Source organism: Rhinoderma darwinii, chromosome 2 (assembly GCF_050947455.1).
Source record: "Rhinoderma darwinii isolate aRhiDar2 chromosome 2, aRhiDar2.hap1, whole genome shotgun sequence".
NCBI classification, from domain to species: domain Eukaryota; kingdom Metazoa; phylum Chordata; class Amphibia; order Anura; family Rhinodermatidae; genus Rhinoderma; species Rhinoderma darwinii.
The window spans coordinates 123504919-123523725 of NC_134688.1; the positions used below are offsets into that span (position 1 = coordinate 123504919).

The 18807-nt window shown below is 40.9% G+C and overlaps 1 protein-coding gene across 2 annotated transcripts in view; it reads left to right on the forward strand.

Moving 5' to 3' along the window:
• The window catches only part of CPB2 (carboxypeptidase B2), a 75252-nt gene extending 71258 nt beyond the window's left edge, over window positions 1–3994 (forward strand). For both annotated transcript variants that reach the window (XM_075852256.1, XM_075852255.1), the window contains 2 exons: window positions 3183–3267; window positions 3673–3994. In XM_075852256.1, the coding sequence (XP_075708371.1) occupies window positions 3183–3267; window positions 3673–3857 (270 nt within the window). In that variant the 3' untranslated portion in view covers window positions 3858–3994. The remainder of the gene's footprint in view (window positions 1–3182; window positions 3268–3672) is intronic.
• Window positions 3995–18807: the final 14813 nt, after the last annotated feature.

Consider the following 18807-nt stretch of genomic DNA (forward strand, 5'->3'; position numbering starts at 1 on the left):
CACAACATTTAGATGTTACACAAAGACAATTAGTACATGAGGTGATACATCATTAAGATAAGCCGGGGCAATAAAACTGAGGTTATAGGGGTGATGACTTAGGAGTTAAGGCATCTGGAGTCAGTCTGATGGGGGACGTGACGTGTGTCCATGTAGTGGCTCATAAATCCTGGTGTTAGATTGAGGCCTTGTGTCAATGACTGGAATTTTATCATCATCTTGAATTCCCAAATTTTTCTTTCTCTGTTGTTTTTAAAATGACCCTTCAGAATTAGTACCTTTAAATCTGCCAAACTGTGGTCTGGTCCAGAGAAGTGTTTTCCCACGGGTGTATCCACCTCCTGTTTTATTGTATGTCTGTGAAGATTCATCCTGGTTTGTAGTTTTTGTATTGTTTCTCCAATGTAGATTCCTTTATTGATGCACCTTGTACACAGGATCATGTACACTACATTGGAGGATGTACAGGAGAACGTGCCAGTGATTTTATAGTCCTGCTGCGTGTTTGGTATCTGGATGGTGTTTGATGACCAGATGTTGGTACAGGTCTTGCATTTTCTACTGTTGCAAGGAAAAGTGCCAGTCTCTGATGGTGGTGAGAGGGCACTTCTGACCAGGAGATTCCTTAGGTTTGGTGGCTGTTTGTATGCAAGGAGTGGTAAATCTGGGAATATTTCCTTCAGTTTATTGTCTTTGTTAAATATAGGTTGGAGATCAGCAGCAATTTTCCTCAAGATGTTCATTTGGGGGTTGTATATGACCACTAGGGGAACCCTGCTGTTGTCTTCCTTCTTTTTGTACTCCAGAAGATTGCTCCTTGGAATTCTTGTTGCTCTGTAGATCTGATCATCTATAATCCTTGGATGGTATCCCTGTTGTAAGAATGTATTCCTCAGTGATAGCAGGTGTTGTTTTGTGTCTTCACAGTCTGAACAGATCCGTATGTATCGCAGAGCCTGGCTGTAGATGATGGATTTCTTTATGTGTCTCGGATGGAAGCTGTTCCATCTCAGATATGCTGGACGGCCTGTAGGTTTATGGTAGATTGTTGTTTGTATGGTATTGTCTCTCATGTATATGCTCATGTCCAGAAAATGTATTTGAGATGTAGAGTAGTTGAGAGTGAGTTTGATGGTAGGATGGAACTTGTTGAAGTTTTTATGGAAAGAAAGCAGTTCATGTTCAGAGCCTGTCCAGATTATCAGCAGGTCATCAATGTACCGGAAATATGCTAGAGGTTTAGTTACGCAGGTTGATAAAAACTCTTCCTCTAGTTTGGCCATGAACAGGTTAGCATATTGTGGTGACATTTTGCTACCCATAGCGCTTCCCATACATTGCAGATATATGTCTTTGTCAAATAAAAAATAATTGTGATGGAGTACGAACCTGATGAGTTGTAGGGCTGGCTCTGTCGCTAGATTGTTCTTTTGAAGAAAGTGTTGGCATGCGGCTATGCCATCCTCATGGGGGATGTTAGAATATAAAGATTCCACATCCATAGTTGCCAATATTGTTCCCTCTGGTAGTGGACCTAGAGCTGAGAGTTTGCAGAGGACATCTGTGGTGTCCTGGACATAACTGGGTGTGCACCTCACCAAGGGCTTTAGAAGATTTTCCACCCAGCCAGAAATATTCTCAGTTAAAGTCCCAACACCTGAAATGATTGGTCTCCCTGGATTGCCTTCTTTATGTATTTTAGGTAACATGTAGAATGTTCCCATTCTGGGATTGTCCGGTATAAGGTCCATTAAACTGTCTGATACAGCGTTGAAATTATTGATGATACGGACAAGTTCTACTGTGTATTGTTTGGTGGGGTCTTCATTAAGCAGGGTGTAGTATTTTCTGTCTGAGAGTTGTCTGTGTGCCTCCTGGATATAATCGGATGTATTCAGAATCACTACAGCGCCTCCTTTATCAGCTGGTTTGATGATGATGTCTCTGTTGGATTTTAGTGAATTTGTTGCATTCCTTTCCTCCATGCTGAGATTGTGTGTTACTTTGTGTTGTTGGTCCAAGATCTCAGATTTAACTTTTTTTCTGAAGCAGTCTATGTAGTAATCCAGAGTTTGATTGTATCCAGGTTGTGGCGTCCAGTTTGTCGTCTTCTTCTTTCTTGATGTTTCTTTTCCCATCCCGGCTTGTGATGTCATATCTGTTTTGTCAGAAAAGAATTCTTTCAGCCGCAATCTGCGGAAGTATTCCTCCACGTCACTGCAAAACTGGGCTCTGTCAAGTGGTTTAGTGGGACAAAATGTAAGTCCTTTAGATAGAACATTCATTTCCATTTTGCTTGGTTCATACTGAGAGAGGTTTACAACAGAGGATGGTATATCCAAATGGTTATGTGGATTTTGCTTTCCTTCTTGTATTTTGAGACCCGATTTCTTCCTTAGTCTGTGGAGTTTCTTTTGTTTGCAGATGATAAGTTGATTTTGTAATTTATTGTAGAATTCCTTTAATACTTGCTTGGTTAGACTTGATCCAGGTCCTTGTATTGTATTGTATCACTTATGTTCTAAGTCTTGTAACGTCCAAGAAAAATAAAAGAATGTTCAAAAAACGACGCCAATCCAAAGTAGACATATGGGAAATGTGAACTAGTAACTATTTTGGGTGGTATAACCGTCTGTTTTACAAGCAGATGCATTTAAATTCTGAAAAATGCTATTTTTTCCAAATTTTCTCTAAATTTTGAAATTTTTCACCAATAAACAATGAATATATCGACCAAATTTTACCACGAACATGAAGCCCAATTTGTCACGAGAAAACAATCTCAGAATCGCCTGGATAGGTTTAAGCATTTCGACGTTATTACCACATAAAGTGAAATATGTCAGATTTGAAAAATGGGCTCTGAGCCTTAAGGCCAAAACTAGGCTGCGTCCTTAAGGGGTTAAGCCATTTTTGGTTTTCATATCCCAGATGCCGTTATAGATATAGTCACAGCACTCTAAATGTACACCTATAGAAACAAATAAAACAATAATCTACAATGCACCACAAACACATTGTAAATCAATTATTTCAATGGAAGTTATTGTAAACTTTTCTTTTAAAATATTTTTGAAGCATGTTTTATACATTTGGTTGGGTTCCGGACTGATGCAAACACGAGTAGCCAAATGTATTTTCATAAAGTTTTTTTTTTAACAATGTTGATTTTTCATTTGCAGTTGCGGCTTGCAAACAAAGTTGCAGATGAAATAAAGTCAAAAACCAGAAGCAGATATGTATCTGGTCCAGGAGCAGATACTATTTGTAAGTGATTCCACTGACACAATTTACCATCAGCATCTACAGTGCATTGTATATTACACAACGCAGACAAAATGTGATTTCTGCATGGTGTGACAAATGTGATAGGATCCCTTGCAACCATATTGGCAACTGTATATAATGATGGTCTTTGCTAATATTGCTAAGTTGTGAATAAGACCGGTACTAGACCCTAACTTCATTTGTACATAGGCTAGCTTAAGTTAGGGAGGCCTAAAAAGTGAATCATGCAACATAGTGGCACAGAACTCTTTGTCAGGACCTTATAGCACACAAGTATCCTGCAATAGTTTACTTCATACTTTTATTTAATCCCACCTCTGGAATATGAAAATCTAGTTGTCCGGTATAAAAATAATGACTGTATCCATTGTTACATTTTTGCAGATCTGGCTCCAGGAGGATCTGATGACTGGACGTATGATTTGGGAATCAAGTATTCTTTTACCATCGAACTTCGTGATAAAGGGACCTATGGATTTTTACTACCTCCGAATTTAATAAAACCAACATGCAGTGAAGCGCTAACTGGAATCAAGATTATATCTGAACATATCGTGAAAAATATTTAGTTCTATCCAAAAGAAAAAGCACTAACAAATTCTCTTTTTCTTGTTTCTCTAAAGCAATGTAAACAATGAAACATTAACCAGTGCATTTCAGATCTGGAATGATTACCATCTGACCTTAATAAAACAATTTACAATAATTTCTGCATGTAATGTGGAATCTTGCAAAACCAGAAATGGGGATGAGAATTAAAAATAATAGATGTTTCTGATTATAAGCAGTGGGAATTTAGATTTAGGTTAGGTTTATAGAGAGTCTCGATCTTTTTTGATCAGGGGGGGGGGGGCACGGTCATATTGCACTACTACAAGGGGACACAATAAGATGATGACTTAATGGACATTTCAAACTTAGAACAAATTCTGCTCACTACAAGATAAGTAATACAAGGAGATTTATTTATATAAAACGTCAATCTGATCAAGTGCTGAGGAAGGTTAGAGATCTATGGTGACATGAGATATTGTGGTGAAGATTAAATTAAAAATGGCTAAAAGATGGATAGCCTAAAGCTAGAGCTGCTAGGCTGAAGAAGCGCCAAAATTTACAAAACCTTTGAAATTGAATATAAACTTACCTGCAAATCTAGATCGGTTATTTATTACAATGCTCTTGCCCGCTTCAATACAGTGGGAGAACCACACAGCCTATTGATCTATCTCCTGAACAAACAATAGGAACTCTATTGACTCTTCCCCCTTCCCCCTCTACACCTATCCTTATTGACAATACCAACGCGGGTCGCACAGCTTTGGTTCCGTTTCTAACATCTCTGATTGTGCCTATCCATGCCAATCAAGCTGTAGAAACATCCATATCCAACCTGAGAAGCAAACCTTTTTTAGAGAAATGTTCTGCCGATCACTATACCCCTGTAATATCGCCCCGGACAACCCTGCACACTTTTTCCCAACGGGATCAGACAATGAAAGATTTCTTCCCTATAAAGAATTTGAAAAAATAAAAAATGCTATCGAGGTAACAGAGGAGGCAAAAAAAAAAAAAAAGAGTAATCCAGTTACCCACTGATAATATCCCAATTTTCAACTTCTCCAAATACAATATCAAACCTGAGGACCTCTCATTATTACAAAAAGGACTCTCCTTTTATCCCAATTCTACGTCCAACTGCTTCAACTTGTTTATAGATTTCCACAAGTTTCCTAGGAAACTTACACTTAAAAGACATTTTAAATTATTGTCCACAAAAACAAACACAGACACAAGTAACACTGACCCCTTGGAGTCCCCAATTATAGACATAGACCCTTATAGACACACTGACCTCAACCCGAAATCTAAATTTTATCCGATAGAAAATCAGGGCAATTTCATATCTACTTTTCACCATATAGTAGCCAAGGACTTCGATCAACTTGATCATAGAATTCCACAGAGGGCCAACTTAAAGGCATGGTGTTGCCCTAAAAACATGTTTTTTTTTTAAAATTTAAACATTTAGTGTGTGTGTGATTAAACATTGTTCAAATTTTTTTTATTTTTTTCGCGAGTCAGGAAATATTATAAATTTTTTCTAATTTATAATACTACCCATTTTTGGTCACTAGATGGAGCTAGTTCCCAAAATTGCAGCATTGCAACATTGGGTTAAAAGCTCTCGCTCTAGTGAGCTCTCAGCATCCCCCCCTCCTTTATCCTGGCTAGTGCCGGGATAAACGAGGGGTTTGAAAGGTTTAACCTCCTACACTGTGTGTCGCCATTTTTTGAGGTAACCCACAGTGTAGTAGGTTTACATACAGTAGTAAACACACACAAACACTAACATACATTGAAATCTCTTACCTGCTCCTGCCGCCGCGGCTCCCTCCGGCCCGTCCGCTCCCTTTGCTGCCGCTGTTCCATGTGCACAAGTCCGGAAGCCGCGACCGGAAGTAGTAATATTACTGTCCGGCCGCGACTTCCGGTCCACAGGAAAATGGCGCCGGACGGCGCCAATTTCGAATAGGACTGTGTGGGAGCGGCGCATGCGCAGTTCCCACACAGACGCCGTACACGGACGTGAATGGGACGGGAGCCGTTCACAGTCCCTATGGGACTGTGGCTGCCGTACTCCATGTCTGTGTGTGTCGTTAATCGACACACACAGAAATGGAACAAAAAATGGCAGCCCCCATAGGGAAGAAAAAGTGTAAAAATAAGAAACAGTAAAACACAAACACACAAATGAATATAAACGTTTTTATTAAAGCACTAACATCTTTAACATATAAAAAAATTATTTGTGATGACACTGTTCCTTTAACGAAAAAAGATGGTTTAGCTATCAAATCCCTTAAAAATAACAAGGATATCATTATCCGATCGGCCGATAAAGGAGGGGGCACAGTTTTACAAAATATTGCAGACTACGAAAAAGAAGCCCTGAGAATACTGTCAGATTCCAACTACTATACACTATTATCTAACGATCCTACAACCAAAATTGTAGATAAAGTGAAAACCATCATCAATTTGGCCCATACCTCCTCTATCTTAAACAAAAAAGAAAAAAAAATATCTTGTCCCATCCAATGCACAGATACCATTTTTCTATCATTTACCCAAAGTACATAAAACCCTAACCAGCCCCCCCCCCCCCCCCCCCGGCAGACCAATAATTTCAGAAATTCATTCACATACCTGTCGTCTGTCTCACTATTTAGATTTACAACTACAAAAATATGTGACTCAACAAGCCGATTTTATTCTCAACTGTATGGAATTGATCCTAGAAAATAAGGTTTTTACTTTCAAAAACACAATATACCATCAAACTAGGGGAACGACCATGGGGACGAAGGTGGTCCCCAGTTATGCTAATTTATTTATGGGGGAATTCGAAAATCAATATATACTGAATTCCACCTGGGCAAAATCACATATATTCCTCTACAAAAGATATATTGACGACCTCTTTCTTTTGTGGAAAGGAGATATACAAGAAGCCTCTCTTTTCTGCGAATCCCTAAATCTAAATACATGGGGTCTTACATTCACTAGCACTATAAATCGGACAGAAATAGAGTTCCTTGACCTTCATGTTTCATTTGAACAAAATAGTTTTGTTACACGTACTTTCTTAAAGAAAGTAGACACTAACAGTTACCTCAACTTCACCAGTGGCCACTACCATAAATGGATCAAAAACATTCCATACAGTCAGTTCAAAAGAATCAGAAAAAACTGCACCAAAGATAATGACTTTAAAGTACAGTCAAAAATCCTCAAAAAACGCTATAGAGAGAAGGGTTATCCCGGACCACTATTAATCCATGCCATAAACAAAACAAAAAAACCTAACTCAAGAAGATTGGCTGGTGTCTAAATCCTCAATAAATCCGTCCAATCAAAAGAAAATTGAGGAGAATCTGAACTTTATAACTACCTTCAACACAGCACACAGTAAAATTTGCAATACTCTCACCAAATTTTGGCACATTTTACAACTTGATCCTTACCTTAAAGATGTACTCCCCACCAAACCCTCAGTGACGTTCCGTCAAGCTCCCACACTAAAAAATGTTTTGGTCCCCAGTAGAGTCCGGCAATGGATCATAAAACATAAAATCACGACCTTCTGTTCCGCTCACTCAGGGAAAACCTTTGAAATTGAATATAAACTTATATGCAAATCTAGATTGTAATAAATAACCAATGCTCTTGCCCGCTTCAATACATCGGGAGAACCACACAGCCTCTACATTGTAGGCTGAACAAACACCGATCAAACGGCATGAAAGTTTTCATGCAACATAGTGTATCGAGGTACTGCACACTGCAACATAATAAAGATTTTGATTGTTACACAATCATACCTACAGATCATGTGGACCCAACAATAATTAACAGTCTTGACACCCTGAATAAATGTGAAGTGTTTTGGATGTATAAATTAAACACCTTCAGCACCATAGACCTCAATATTATTACGGAAACCATCATATAATATCAATATTTAAAGGGAACCTGTCACCAGCATTTTAGCTATAAAGCCAGCAATACCTGGTGAAAGTGGGTGAAAAATCATTGTCATCTAAGCTATAAATATGTTCTAAGTAAGCTCTGTACCTTTAGAAATGTCATCCGCAGTTCATCCGTATGTAATCCGCAGTTCATCCGTATGTAATCCGCAAAATGCGGATGAAAAAAAAAAAGCCTAGGTAAAACAGGATGACGACAGAACTCATTCCCGGTCGTCGCCTAGCAACACTTCCGCAAATCCGCAAAACTGCGGATGACACACGGAGGTGTATCCGCAATTTCCACGGGCCCATTGACTTCTATTGGCATGTCCGCATCGAATTTGCGGGCCGTAATAAGACATGTCCTGAGTTTCTGCGGCACGGATTTGCGGAGACCCGTGAAAACACGGATAGTGTGTATGGGCCCATAGAAATGAATGGGTCCGCAATTCTCCCGTGGATTTGCGGGGGAATTGCGTACGCAAAAACACGGTCGTGTGCATGGGGCCTTAGTATTCCATTTTTCTGTGGTCCCACGCCGTATGCAAATGAGCAGAAAAGAGTCAAATCTTCATCTGAAAAGAGTCAGATTTTCATTCCTCCAGCATCTCAGAGTGGACTCCACCTCCTTCGTTTTGATTGACAGCTCCTTAGCCAGTCAGGGCCGGACAGGTGCCAGCGGTGGGCAGGGTTAAGAAGCTGAGTCCCAGAGGGAAAACCAATTACCATAAAAGGCGGGAAAAGTTTAAACGACTACATTTACTGACAGAGGAGGACTTCAGGAAAGAAGAGAATAGGAACGAACTCTGGACAGCTGCGGCCATTGAGGGGTCAGGCGAGTTTGACAGGTAAGATGTTGATGACAGGATCCCTTTAACCCCTTCAGGACCAAGCTCATTTTGGCCTTCAGGACCAGACCCATTTTTTAAAATCTGACATATTTCAATTTATGTGGTAATAACTCCGGAATGCTTTTACCTATCAAAGCGATTCTGAGATTGTTTTCTCGTGAGACATTGGACTTTATGATAGTGGAAAAATTTGGTCGATAAATTCAATATTTATCAGTGCAAAACACCAAAATGTTGTGAAAAATTGCAAAAATTAGCATTTTTCTAAATGTAAATGTATCTGCTTGTAAGACAGGCAGTTATACCACACAAAATTGTTGCCAATTAACATCCCCCATATTTCTACTTTATATTTGCATCGTTTTTTGAACGTCCTTTTATTTTTCTATGACATCACAAGGCTTAGAACTTTAGCAGCAATTTCTCACATTTTCAAGAAAATTTCAAAAGGCTATTTTTACAGGGGCCAGTTCAGTTGTGAAGCGGCTTTTAGGGCCTTATATATTAGAAACCGCCAAAAAGTCAACCCATTTTAAAATTTTCACCCCTCAAAGTATTCAAAACAGCATTTAGAAAGTTTCTTAACCCTTTAAATGTTTCACAGAAATTAAATCAACGTGGAGGTGAAATTTTCAAATTTCATTTTTTTTTGCAGAAATTCATTTTTAATCTATTTTTTTTGTAACACAGAAGTTTTTACCAGAGAAACGCAACTCAATATCTATTGCCCAGATTCTGCAGTTTTTAGAAATACCCCACATGTGGCGCTAGTGTGGTAATGGACTGAAGCACCGACCTCCGAAGCAAAGGAGCACCTAGTGGATTTTGGGCCTCCTTTTTATTAGAAAATATTTTAGGCACCTTATCAGGTTTGAAGGGCTCTTTCGGTGCTAAAACAGTGGAAATCCACCAAAAGTGACCCCATTTGGGAAACTACACCCCTTGAGGAAATTATCTAGGGGTCTAGTGAGCATTTTGACCCCGCAGGTTTTTTGCAGAAATTATTGGAAGTAGGCCATGAAAATTAAAATCTACATTCTTTCAAAGAAAATGTAGGTTTAGCTAATTTTTTCTAATTTTCACAAGGACTGAAGGAGAAAAAGCACCGCAAAATTTGTAAAGCAATTTCTGCCGAGTAAAACAATACCCCACATGTGGTCATAAATGGCTGTTTGGACCCACGGCAAAGCTTAGAAGGGAAAGAGCGCCATTTGGCTTTTGGAGCTCAAATTTAGCAGGAATGGTTTGCGGAGGCCATGTCGCATTTGCAAAGCCCCTAAGGGACCAAAACAGTGAAAACGCCAAAAAAATGACTCCATTGAGAAAACTACACCCCTTAAAGGGAATGTGTTGCCAGAAAAACATGTTTTTTTAAAAAAAATTAAACATTTAGTGTGTGGGTGATTAAACATTGTTCAAATTTTTTTTATTTTTTTCGCGAGTCAGGAAATATTATAAATTTTTTCTAATTTATAATACTACCCATTTTTGGTCACTAGATGGAGCTAGTTCCCAAAATTGCAGCATTGCAACATTGGGTTAAAAGCCCTCGCTCTAGTGAGCTCTCAGCATCCCCCCCTCCTTTATCCTGGCTAGTGCCGGGATAAACGAGGGGTTTGAAAGGTTTAACCTCCTACACTGTGTGTCGCCATTTTTTGAGGTAACCCACAGTGTAGTAGGTTTACATACAGTAGTAAACACACACAAACACTAACATACATTGAAATCTCTTACCTGCTCCTGCCGCCGCGGCTCCCTCCGGCCCGTCCGCTCCCTTTGCTGCCGCTGTTCCATGTGCACAAGTCCGGAAGCCGCGACCGGAAGTAGTAATATTACTGTCCGGCCGCGACTTCCGGTCCACAGGAAAATGGCGCCGGACGGCGCCAATTTCGAATAGGACTGTGTGGGAGCGGCGCATGCGCAGTTCCCACACAGACGCCGTACACGGCAGTCAATGGGACGGGAGCCGTTCGCAGTCCCTATGGGACTGTGGCTGCCGTATTCCATGTCTGTGTGTGTCGTTAATCGACACACACAGAAATGGAACAAAAAATGGCAGCCCCCATAGGGAAGAAAAAGTGTAAAAATAAGAAACAGTAAAACACAAACACACAAATGAAAATAAACGTTTTTATTAAAGCACTAACATCTTTAACATATAAAAAAATTATTTGTGATGACACTGTTCCTTTAAGGAATCCATCTAGGGGTGTAGTGAGCATTTTGACCCCACAGGTGTTTCAGAGATTTTATTAGAATTGGGCAGTGAAAATAAAAAAAATCCTTTTTCTTCAATAAGACGTAGCTTTAGCTCAAAATTTTTAATTTTCTCAACAAATAAAGGAAAAAAAGAACCCCAACATTTGTAAAGCAACTTCTCTAGAGTACGGCAATACCCCACGCGTGGTCATAAACTGCTGTTTAGACACACGGCAGGGCTCAGAAGGGAAGGAGCGCCATTTGCTTTTGGTGTACAGATTTTGCTGCATTTGGTTTCTGGTCGCTATGTTGCATTTGCAAAGTCCCTGTGGAACCAAAACAGTCCCCCCCCAGAAGTGACCCCATTTTGGAAACAACACCCTCAAGGTATTCACCTAGGGGTGTAGTGAGCATGTTAACCCCACATGTGTTTTGCAGAAATTCGTGTGCACACGATGTGGGAGAGTGAAAATGGGAATTTTTCCTTAGATACGCCAATATGTGGTGCCCGGCTTGTGCCACCATAACAAGACAGCTCTCAATTTTTATGCGGTGTTTCCTGGTTTTAGAAGCACCCTACGTGTGGCCCTAATCTTTTGCCTGGACATTCGACAGGGCTCAGGAGTGAAAGAGTACCATGTAAAATTGAGGCCTAATTTGGCGACATATAAAGTATTGGTTCACAATTGCAGAGGCTCAGATGTGAAATAAAAGAAACCCCTGAGAAGTGACCCCATTTTGGAAACTGCATCCCTCAAGGCATTTATTAAGGGGTGTAGTGAGCATTTTCACCCCACGTGTCTTTTCCATAAATGATTGCGCTGCCGAAGGTACAAATTAAAATGTTGCCCTAGATATGCCAATTCATTGTCAAATATGTCGTGCCCAGCTTGGGCCACTGGGGACACACACCTCAAAAATTGTTAAAAGGGTTCTCCCGGGTATGGCGATGCCATATATGTGGACATAAACAGCTGTTTGGGCATGCTGTAGGGCTCAGATCGGTGGGAGCGCCATTTGGCTTTTGGAGCGTGGAATTTGCTTGGTAATAGTTTTGTTTGGAGTATCACTGTTGTTTCCGTTTATAATGTGGGGCATATGTGAGCTGGGCAGAGTACATCAGGGGCATAGTCAGGTGGTATAATAATAAGGTAAAAAATATAATAAAATGATCCATAGACGAGTGTTACGCTGTGACACAATTCTTTCTGCACAGGCCGGTGTCGCACTGATAACTGGCGTCCTTCATTATTCCCCTTTTGGTCCACACTCTGCACCTTTGCAGTTTGGGGAATTTTGCCGGGAAAGTGTTGTACTGGTATAATACGGGCACCCTCGCTTCCAGCAGATATGTTTGGGCCCTCCCCTTCCCGGTTCTCTAATTTTAGTGCCTTGATACATCGCCTTTTGAAACAGAAGAAATGTTCCCCTCGGGCCGGCACAACTGGATATTTTTCTTTCCTGAATTATTGGAGCCTTAACTTATTTTATTTTTTCATAGACGTAGTGGTATGAGGGCTTTTTTTTACGGGACGAGCTGTAGCTTTTATTGGTACCATATTGGGGTACATGCGACTTTTTGATCACTTGCTATCATTTTTTTGGGAGGCAAGGTGACAAAAAAACAGCAATTCTGCCATAGTTTTTTTTTTTTATATACAGCGTTCACCATGCGTTATAAACTACATGTTACCTTTATTCTGCGGGTCAGTACGATTCCGGCGATACCTAATTTATAGAACTTTTTTATAACTTTTTGCACAATAAAATTACTTTTGGAAAGAGAATGTATTTCTTCTGTCGCGATGTTGTGAGAGCCATAACTTTTACATTTTTTCGTCGATGGAGCGGTGTGAGGGTTTGTTTTTTGCGAGACGAGGTATAGATTTTATAGGTACAGTTTTTGGATACATGCGACTTTTTGATCACTTTTTATTTCAATTTTTGGAAGACGGTGACCAAAAAAACTAATTATGGCAGTGTTTTTGAGGTTTTTTTTTACGGCGTTCACTGCGCTGGATAAATAACATAATATTTTTATAGTTCAGGTCGTTACGGTCGCAGCGATACCAAATATGTATGGCTTTATTATTTTTTTCAATAAATGACTTGATAAGGGAAAAAGGGCGATTGTGTTTTGTGTTATTACTTGAAACTTTTATTGTATGTTTTACAACTTTTATTTTTTTACACTTTTTTTTAGTCCCACTAGGGGACTTGAATGTCCAAATGTTTGTTTGATGTTCTAATACATTACACTACCTATGTAGTGCAATGTATTGGAACTGTCAGTTGTTCACTGACAGCAAGCCGATCAGGCTCCGCCTCTGGGCGGGGCCTAATCAGCTTACGTAATGGCAGACAGGAGTCCATTGTTAGGGCTCCTGTTGCTATAGTAGCCAGTCGCCAGCCTTGCCATCGCGTGGCAAGGCTGCCGATTTGCTACAAACCTCTAGGATGCAGCGATCACAATGGATCGCTGCATCGAAGGGGTTAATGCCAGGAATCGGAGCTAGCTCCAGTTCCTGGCGATAGATCGGGGTGTCCGCTGTAACATACAGCGGACACCCACTGCTGATGACGCCGGCTCAGCTTCTGAGCCGGAAGCTGAGCCGGCGCCATCTTGCCGATGGTACCGGAAGCCTCCTGGGCCCCACCGACGACGGGGCATAGGAGGATTCCGTTACAGGCTGATCGGGAGGTAAGTATTAGCCCTTCGATCGCCTTTGCAGCCACCGGCAACCCAGCGATCACGTTGCTGGGGTGCCGGTGGCTATAAACTCCTCACATGCTGCGATCTCTATTGAACGCAGCATGTGAGGGGTTAATCGGCCGGATCGGATGCTAGTTCCGGTCCTGGCCGATACCTCAGGGTGACAGCGGTATGTTACAGCTGTCACCCGGCGGTAATGTCGCTGGCTCAGCTCCTGAGCCAGCTTCATCTCCATGACGTACAGTTACGTGATTGGAAGGGGTTAAAGCAGCTATTGAATTCAACTTTGGCTGAGATATTCCCCCGCCTTGTTATGTGACAGACAAGTTAGAACAAACAAGCAGACACCGTTCTGGGTATGTAAAATGCCGACTTCTACATGTATATTAAAGGGAATGTGTCACTAGAAAAAAGTCTTTTAGTTAAACAGTTAGTGTATAAATGATTAAACATTGTTGTAATTTTTTTAATTTTTTCACAAGTCAGGAAATATTATAAATTAGATTCTAATTTATAACATTTCCCAGTGCAGGTCACTAGATGGAGCAATTCCCAAAATTGCAGCATTTGCATGTGGTAAAGCAACCACATTGCTTTATGCTGCAAAATTTGAGAAAACACACTCGCTCTAGTGAGCTCACAGAATCCCCCCTCCTTTATCCTGGCTAGTGCCGGGAGAAACGAGGGGATTGAACGGTCAAACCTCTTACACTGTGCGTCGCCATTTTTTGAGCGAACACACAGTGTAGTAGGCTTACATACAGTAATCACACACTAAAACACGTACATACACAAAAATAACTTACCTGCTCCTGCCGCTGCCGCTCCCTCCGGTCCGTCCGCTCCAAGTGATTGCATTAGAACACAAGTCCGGAAGCCGTGATCCGGAAGTAGTAATCTTATTGTCCGGCCGCGGCTTCCGGTCCACAAGAAAATGGCGCCGGACGTCGCTCGGCCGAAGACCTTCCATTGGACTGTGTGGGAGCGGCGCATGCGCCGTTCCCACACAGACGGCGTACAGCATAGTGAATGGAACGGGTCCCGTTCGCATTCTCTATGGGGCTGTATCTGCCGTATTCCATGTCTGTATGTGTCGTTAATCGACACATACAGAGATGAAAAAAAAATGGCAGCCCCCATAGACAAGAAAAAGTTCAAAAAAAAAAAAAGTAAAACACAAACACACAAATAAAACATTTTTTATTAAAACACTAAAAGCAAATTGATATAAAAATTTTTTTTTTTCGCAACACTCGTCCTTTAACTACTGACATCCCCAATTATCTCCTTCCCCCCTTGTTGTCATACCATAATATCTCAATAGAAAATATATTCCACTTACCTACCTCTCACGCTGGGTACGACAGGATGGATAATTTCCCTTTTGAAGTATGTTTCACCCAGTGTCAAAAGGCAGCTCCTTGTCTCCCATTTTCTCTTTCATTTTCTTCAGTCCTCCTTCTCCAAGGTGGTCCCTCGAGACGCTCTTCAATATGTTCTGGGGGGAATTGCACCCCATCCAGACGATTCTATCATGACAGTTATACGACCACTATATGACGCAGTTAACTCAGTCAATCACGTAACTGAACACTATGAACTGTGACCCAGAGCCTCTTGGTGGTTTTATGATGAGCTACAGTGGAGGAAATAAGTATTTGATCCCTTGCTGATTTTGTAAGTTTGCCCACTGTCAAAGACATGAACAGTCTAGAATTTTTAGGCTAGGTTAATTTTACCAGTGAGAGATAGATTATATTTAAAATTACATTGTCAAAATTATATATATTTATTTGCATTGTGCACAGAGAAATAAGTATTTGATCCCTTACCAACCATTAAGAGTTGAGCCTCCTCCAGACCAGTTACACGCTAAAAATCAACTTGGTGCCTGCATTAAAGACAGCTGTCTTACATGATCACCTGTATAAAAGACTCCTGTCCACAGACTCAATTAATCAGTCTGACTCTAACATCTACAACATGAGCAAGACCAAAGAGCTTTCTAAGGATGTCAGGGACAAGATCATAGACCTGCACAAGGCTGGAATGGGCTACAAAACCATAAGTAAGATGCTGGGTGAGAAGGAGACAACTGTTGGTGCAATAGTAAGAAAATGGAAGACATACAAAATGACTGTCAATCGACATCGATCTGGGGCTCCATCCAAAATCTCACCTCATGGGGTATCCTTGATCCTGAGGAAGGTGAGAGCTCAGCCGAAAACTACACGGGGGGAACTAGTTAATGATCTCAAGGCAGCTGGGACCACAGTCACCAAGAAAACCATTGGTAACACATTACGCCGTAATGGATTAAAATCCTGCAGTGCCCGCAAGGTCCCCCTGCTCAAGAAGGCACATGTACAGGCCCGTCTGAAGTTTGCAAATGAACATCTGGATGATTCTGAGAGTGATTGGGAGAAGGTGCTGTGGTCAGATGACACTAAAATTGAGCTCTTTGGCATTAACTCAACTCGCCGTTTTTGGAGGAAGAGAAATGCTGCCTATGACCCAAAGAACACCGTACCCACTGTCAAGCATGGAGGTGGAAACATTATGTTTTGGGAGTGTTTCTCTGCTAAGGGCACAGGACTACTTCACCGCATCAATGGGAGAATGGATCGAGCCATGTACTGTCAAATCCTGAGTGACAACCTCCTTCCCTCCACCAGGACATTAAAAATGGCTCGTGGCTGGGTCTTCCAGCACGACAATGACCCGAAACATACAGCCAAGGCAACAAAGGAGTGGCTCAAAAAGAAGCACATTAAGGTCATTGAGTGGTCTAGCCAGTCTCCAGACCTTAATCCCATTGAAAACTTATGAAGGGAGCTAAAGATCCGAGTTGCCAAGAGACAGCCTTGAAATCTTAATGATTTACAGATGATCTGCAAAGAGGAGTGGGCCAAAATTCCATCTAACATGTGTGCAAACCCCATCATCAACTACTAAAAATGACTGACTGCTGTGCGTGCCAACAAGGGTTTTGCCACCAAGTATTAAGTCTTGTTTGCCAAAGGGATCAAATACTTATTTCTCTGTGCACAATGCAAATAAATATACATAATTTTGGCTATGTGATTTTTTTTTTTTTTTATATATAATCTATCTCTAACTGGTAAAATTAACCTAGCCTAAAAATTCTAGACTGTTCATGTCTTTGACAGTGGGCAAACTTACAAAATCATCAAGGGATCAAATACTTATTTCCTCCACTGTATATAGCTTCTGCCAAGGCGGGTCACCGTCATTGTGTTTTTTTCCTAGCCTGATGGAGACCGGTCCGGTCTTGAAACGCGTAGCGCCCACTTTTAATACATTTTACTTTACTAAAAAATGCAATAAATGGATAAAAGATCTCCACTGTAGCAGTCCGGGAATTTATTGAAACCTCACCAGCAGCTCTATACCGAAGGAGCTGGTTCGACCTTTCTTCTTTTCTGGGAGGATCAGCACCGTTCAGTGGGATTCCTTCTTTTTTATTGAATATATTCAATTCGTGCCAACGGAACCCTACGAGTGAGCAGAAAAATCCCAGGCTGCAGACCCCCGTGACTCCATCATCAAGAAGGATGTTGTGCTCCCAGCACAACGCTATCAGGTGAGCACCGTCATACTATTTTTAACGTCACACATTAATTCCCCTAGGATGATGCACCATGTGCACGTGTACTTTTTTTATCTCTTTCTGTAGCCAAAATTTACAATGACACGCATGCTGTTTTATGGCGCATTTCACAACTTGACAAATCCGCAGCCATATTCTAAGTATGCGACCGACATGGCATGCATTAATAAATTTGGCATAGAAAAAAGGGACATAAAACGCCAGAACCGAGGCGCAAAGACAATGATAAATCTGCCTCAATATCTCCACACAGAATCATCATATCCTCACATCAGTATGCAAACAGGTAAGATGCAATGTGGCTGCAACACATTGGGACACTGTAGCTCCGCTCCGAGGCAGAAGTAAATGAAAGGCTGTCTCATAATCCATTCTTAAAGGGGTATTCCCAAAATCAGTCATTTTTCCACAAAGCCTAATCCCTTCATAACATACTAGTCCTTCTCAATGAATTAGAATATCATCAAAAAGTATATTTATTTCAGTAATTCAATTCAAAAAGTGAAACTCGTACATTCAATAGATTCATTACACACCGTGATCTATTTCCAGCATTTTTTTCTTTTAAATTTTGATGATTATGGTAACAGTTAATGAAAACCCAAAATTTAGGCCCCATACACACGAACGTGCTTTTGCGGCCGTAATTCCCCCGAAAATCCACAACAGAATTGCGGTCCCATTCATTCCTATGGACCCATGCACATGACCGTGGTTTCCATGGTCCGTGCATGGCCCAGGAACCTGGACCACAGAAAGAACGGACATGTCTTATTACGGCATTGTTCTGCGGTCCAGGCTCATAGGAAATAATGGACGCGGCCATGTGTACGGCCCGCAATTTGCGGGCGGTTTGTGGGTGTCACTCCGTGGCCGGCCGAGCCGAAAATCACGGCCGTGCACATGGCTTCGGTCATATGCATGAGGCCTTAGTGTCTCAGAAAATGTAGATATTATATAAGCCTAATTTCAAAAATTATTTTTAATATGCTTTTTTCTGGACCATTTATGTCCCTTATTAAGCATTAACACATGCAATGAGTTCTATTTACCATACTTCATACCAGTGATATTCCTACTGCAAACCTATATAACAAGGGTTTATTATTTATGACTCTGGCTCTCCTGATGTATCTCTATGTCATTTTTTATTGAGTTTCTCCTGTGATACATATCTTTTTAAATGTTTGTTAACTTGCATATTTAAATAAAGCTCTGTTTTGATATTTTCTGATAATATATTGGCTACAGACTCTGTTTTTCTTATATTCATATAATTATTATTATAGAGTTGCCTTATCAATACATATGGGAGGATGTTCCTTGGGACAATACCTAGCCCAGTAAACTTGTTTGCTTCTGGAGGCTATTAGTTATAACTACTGAAAAGTATGTACAGTATATGCACTCAATACTTGGCCGGGGCTCCTTTTGTATGAATTACTGCATCAATGCGGCGTGCACGGAGGCGATCAGCCTGTGGCACTGCTGAGGTGTTATGGAAGCCCAGGTTGCTTTGATAGCGGCCTTCAGCTCGTCTGCATTGTTGGGTCTGGTGTCTCTCATCGTCCTCTTGACAATACCCGATAGATTCTC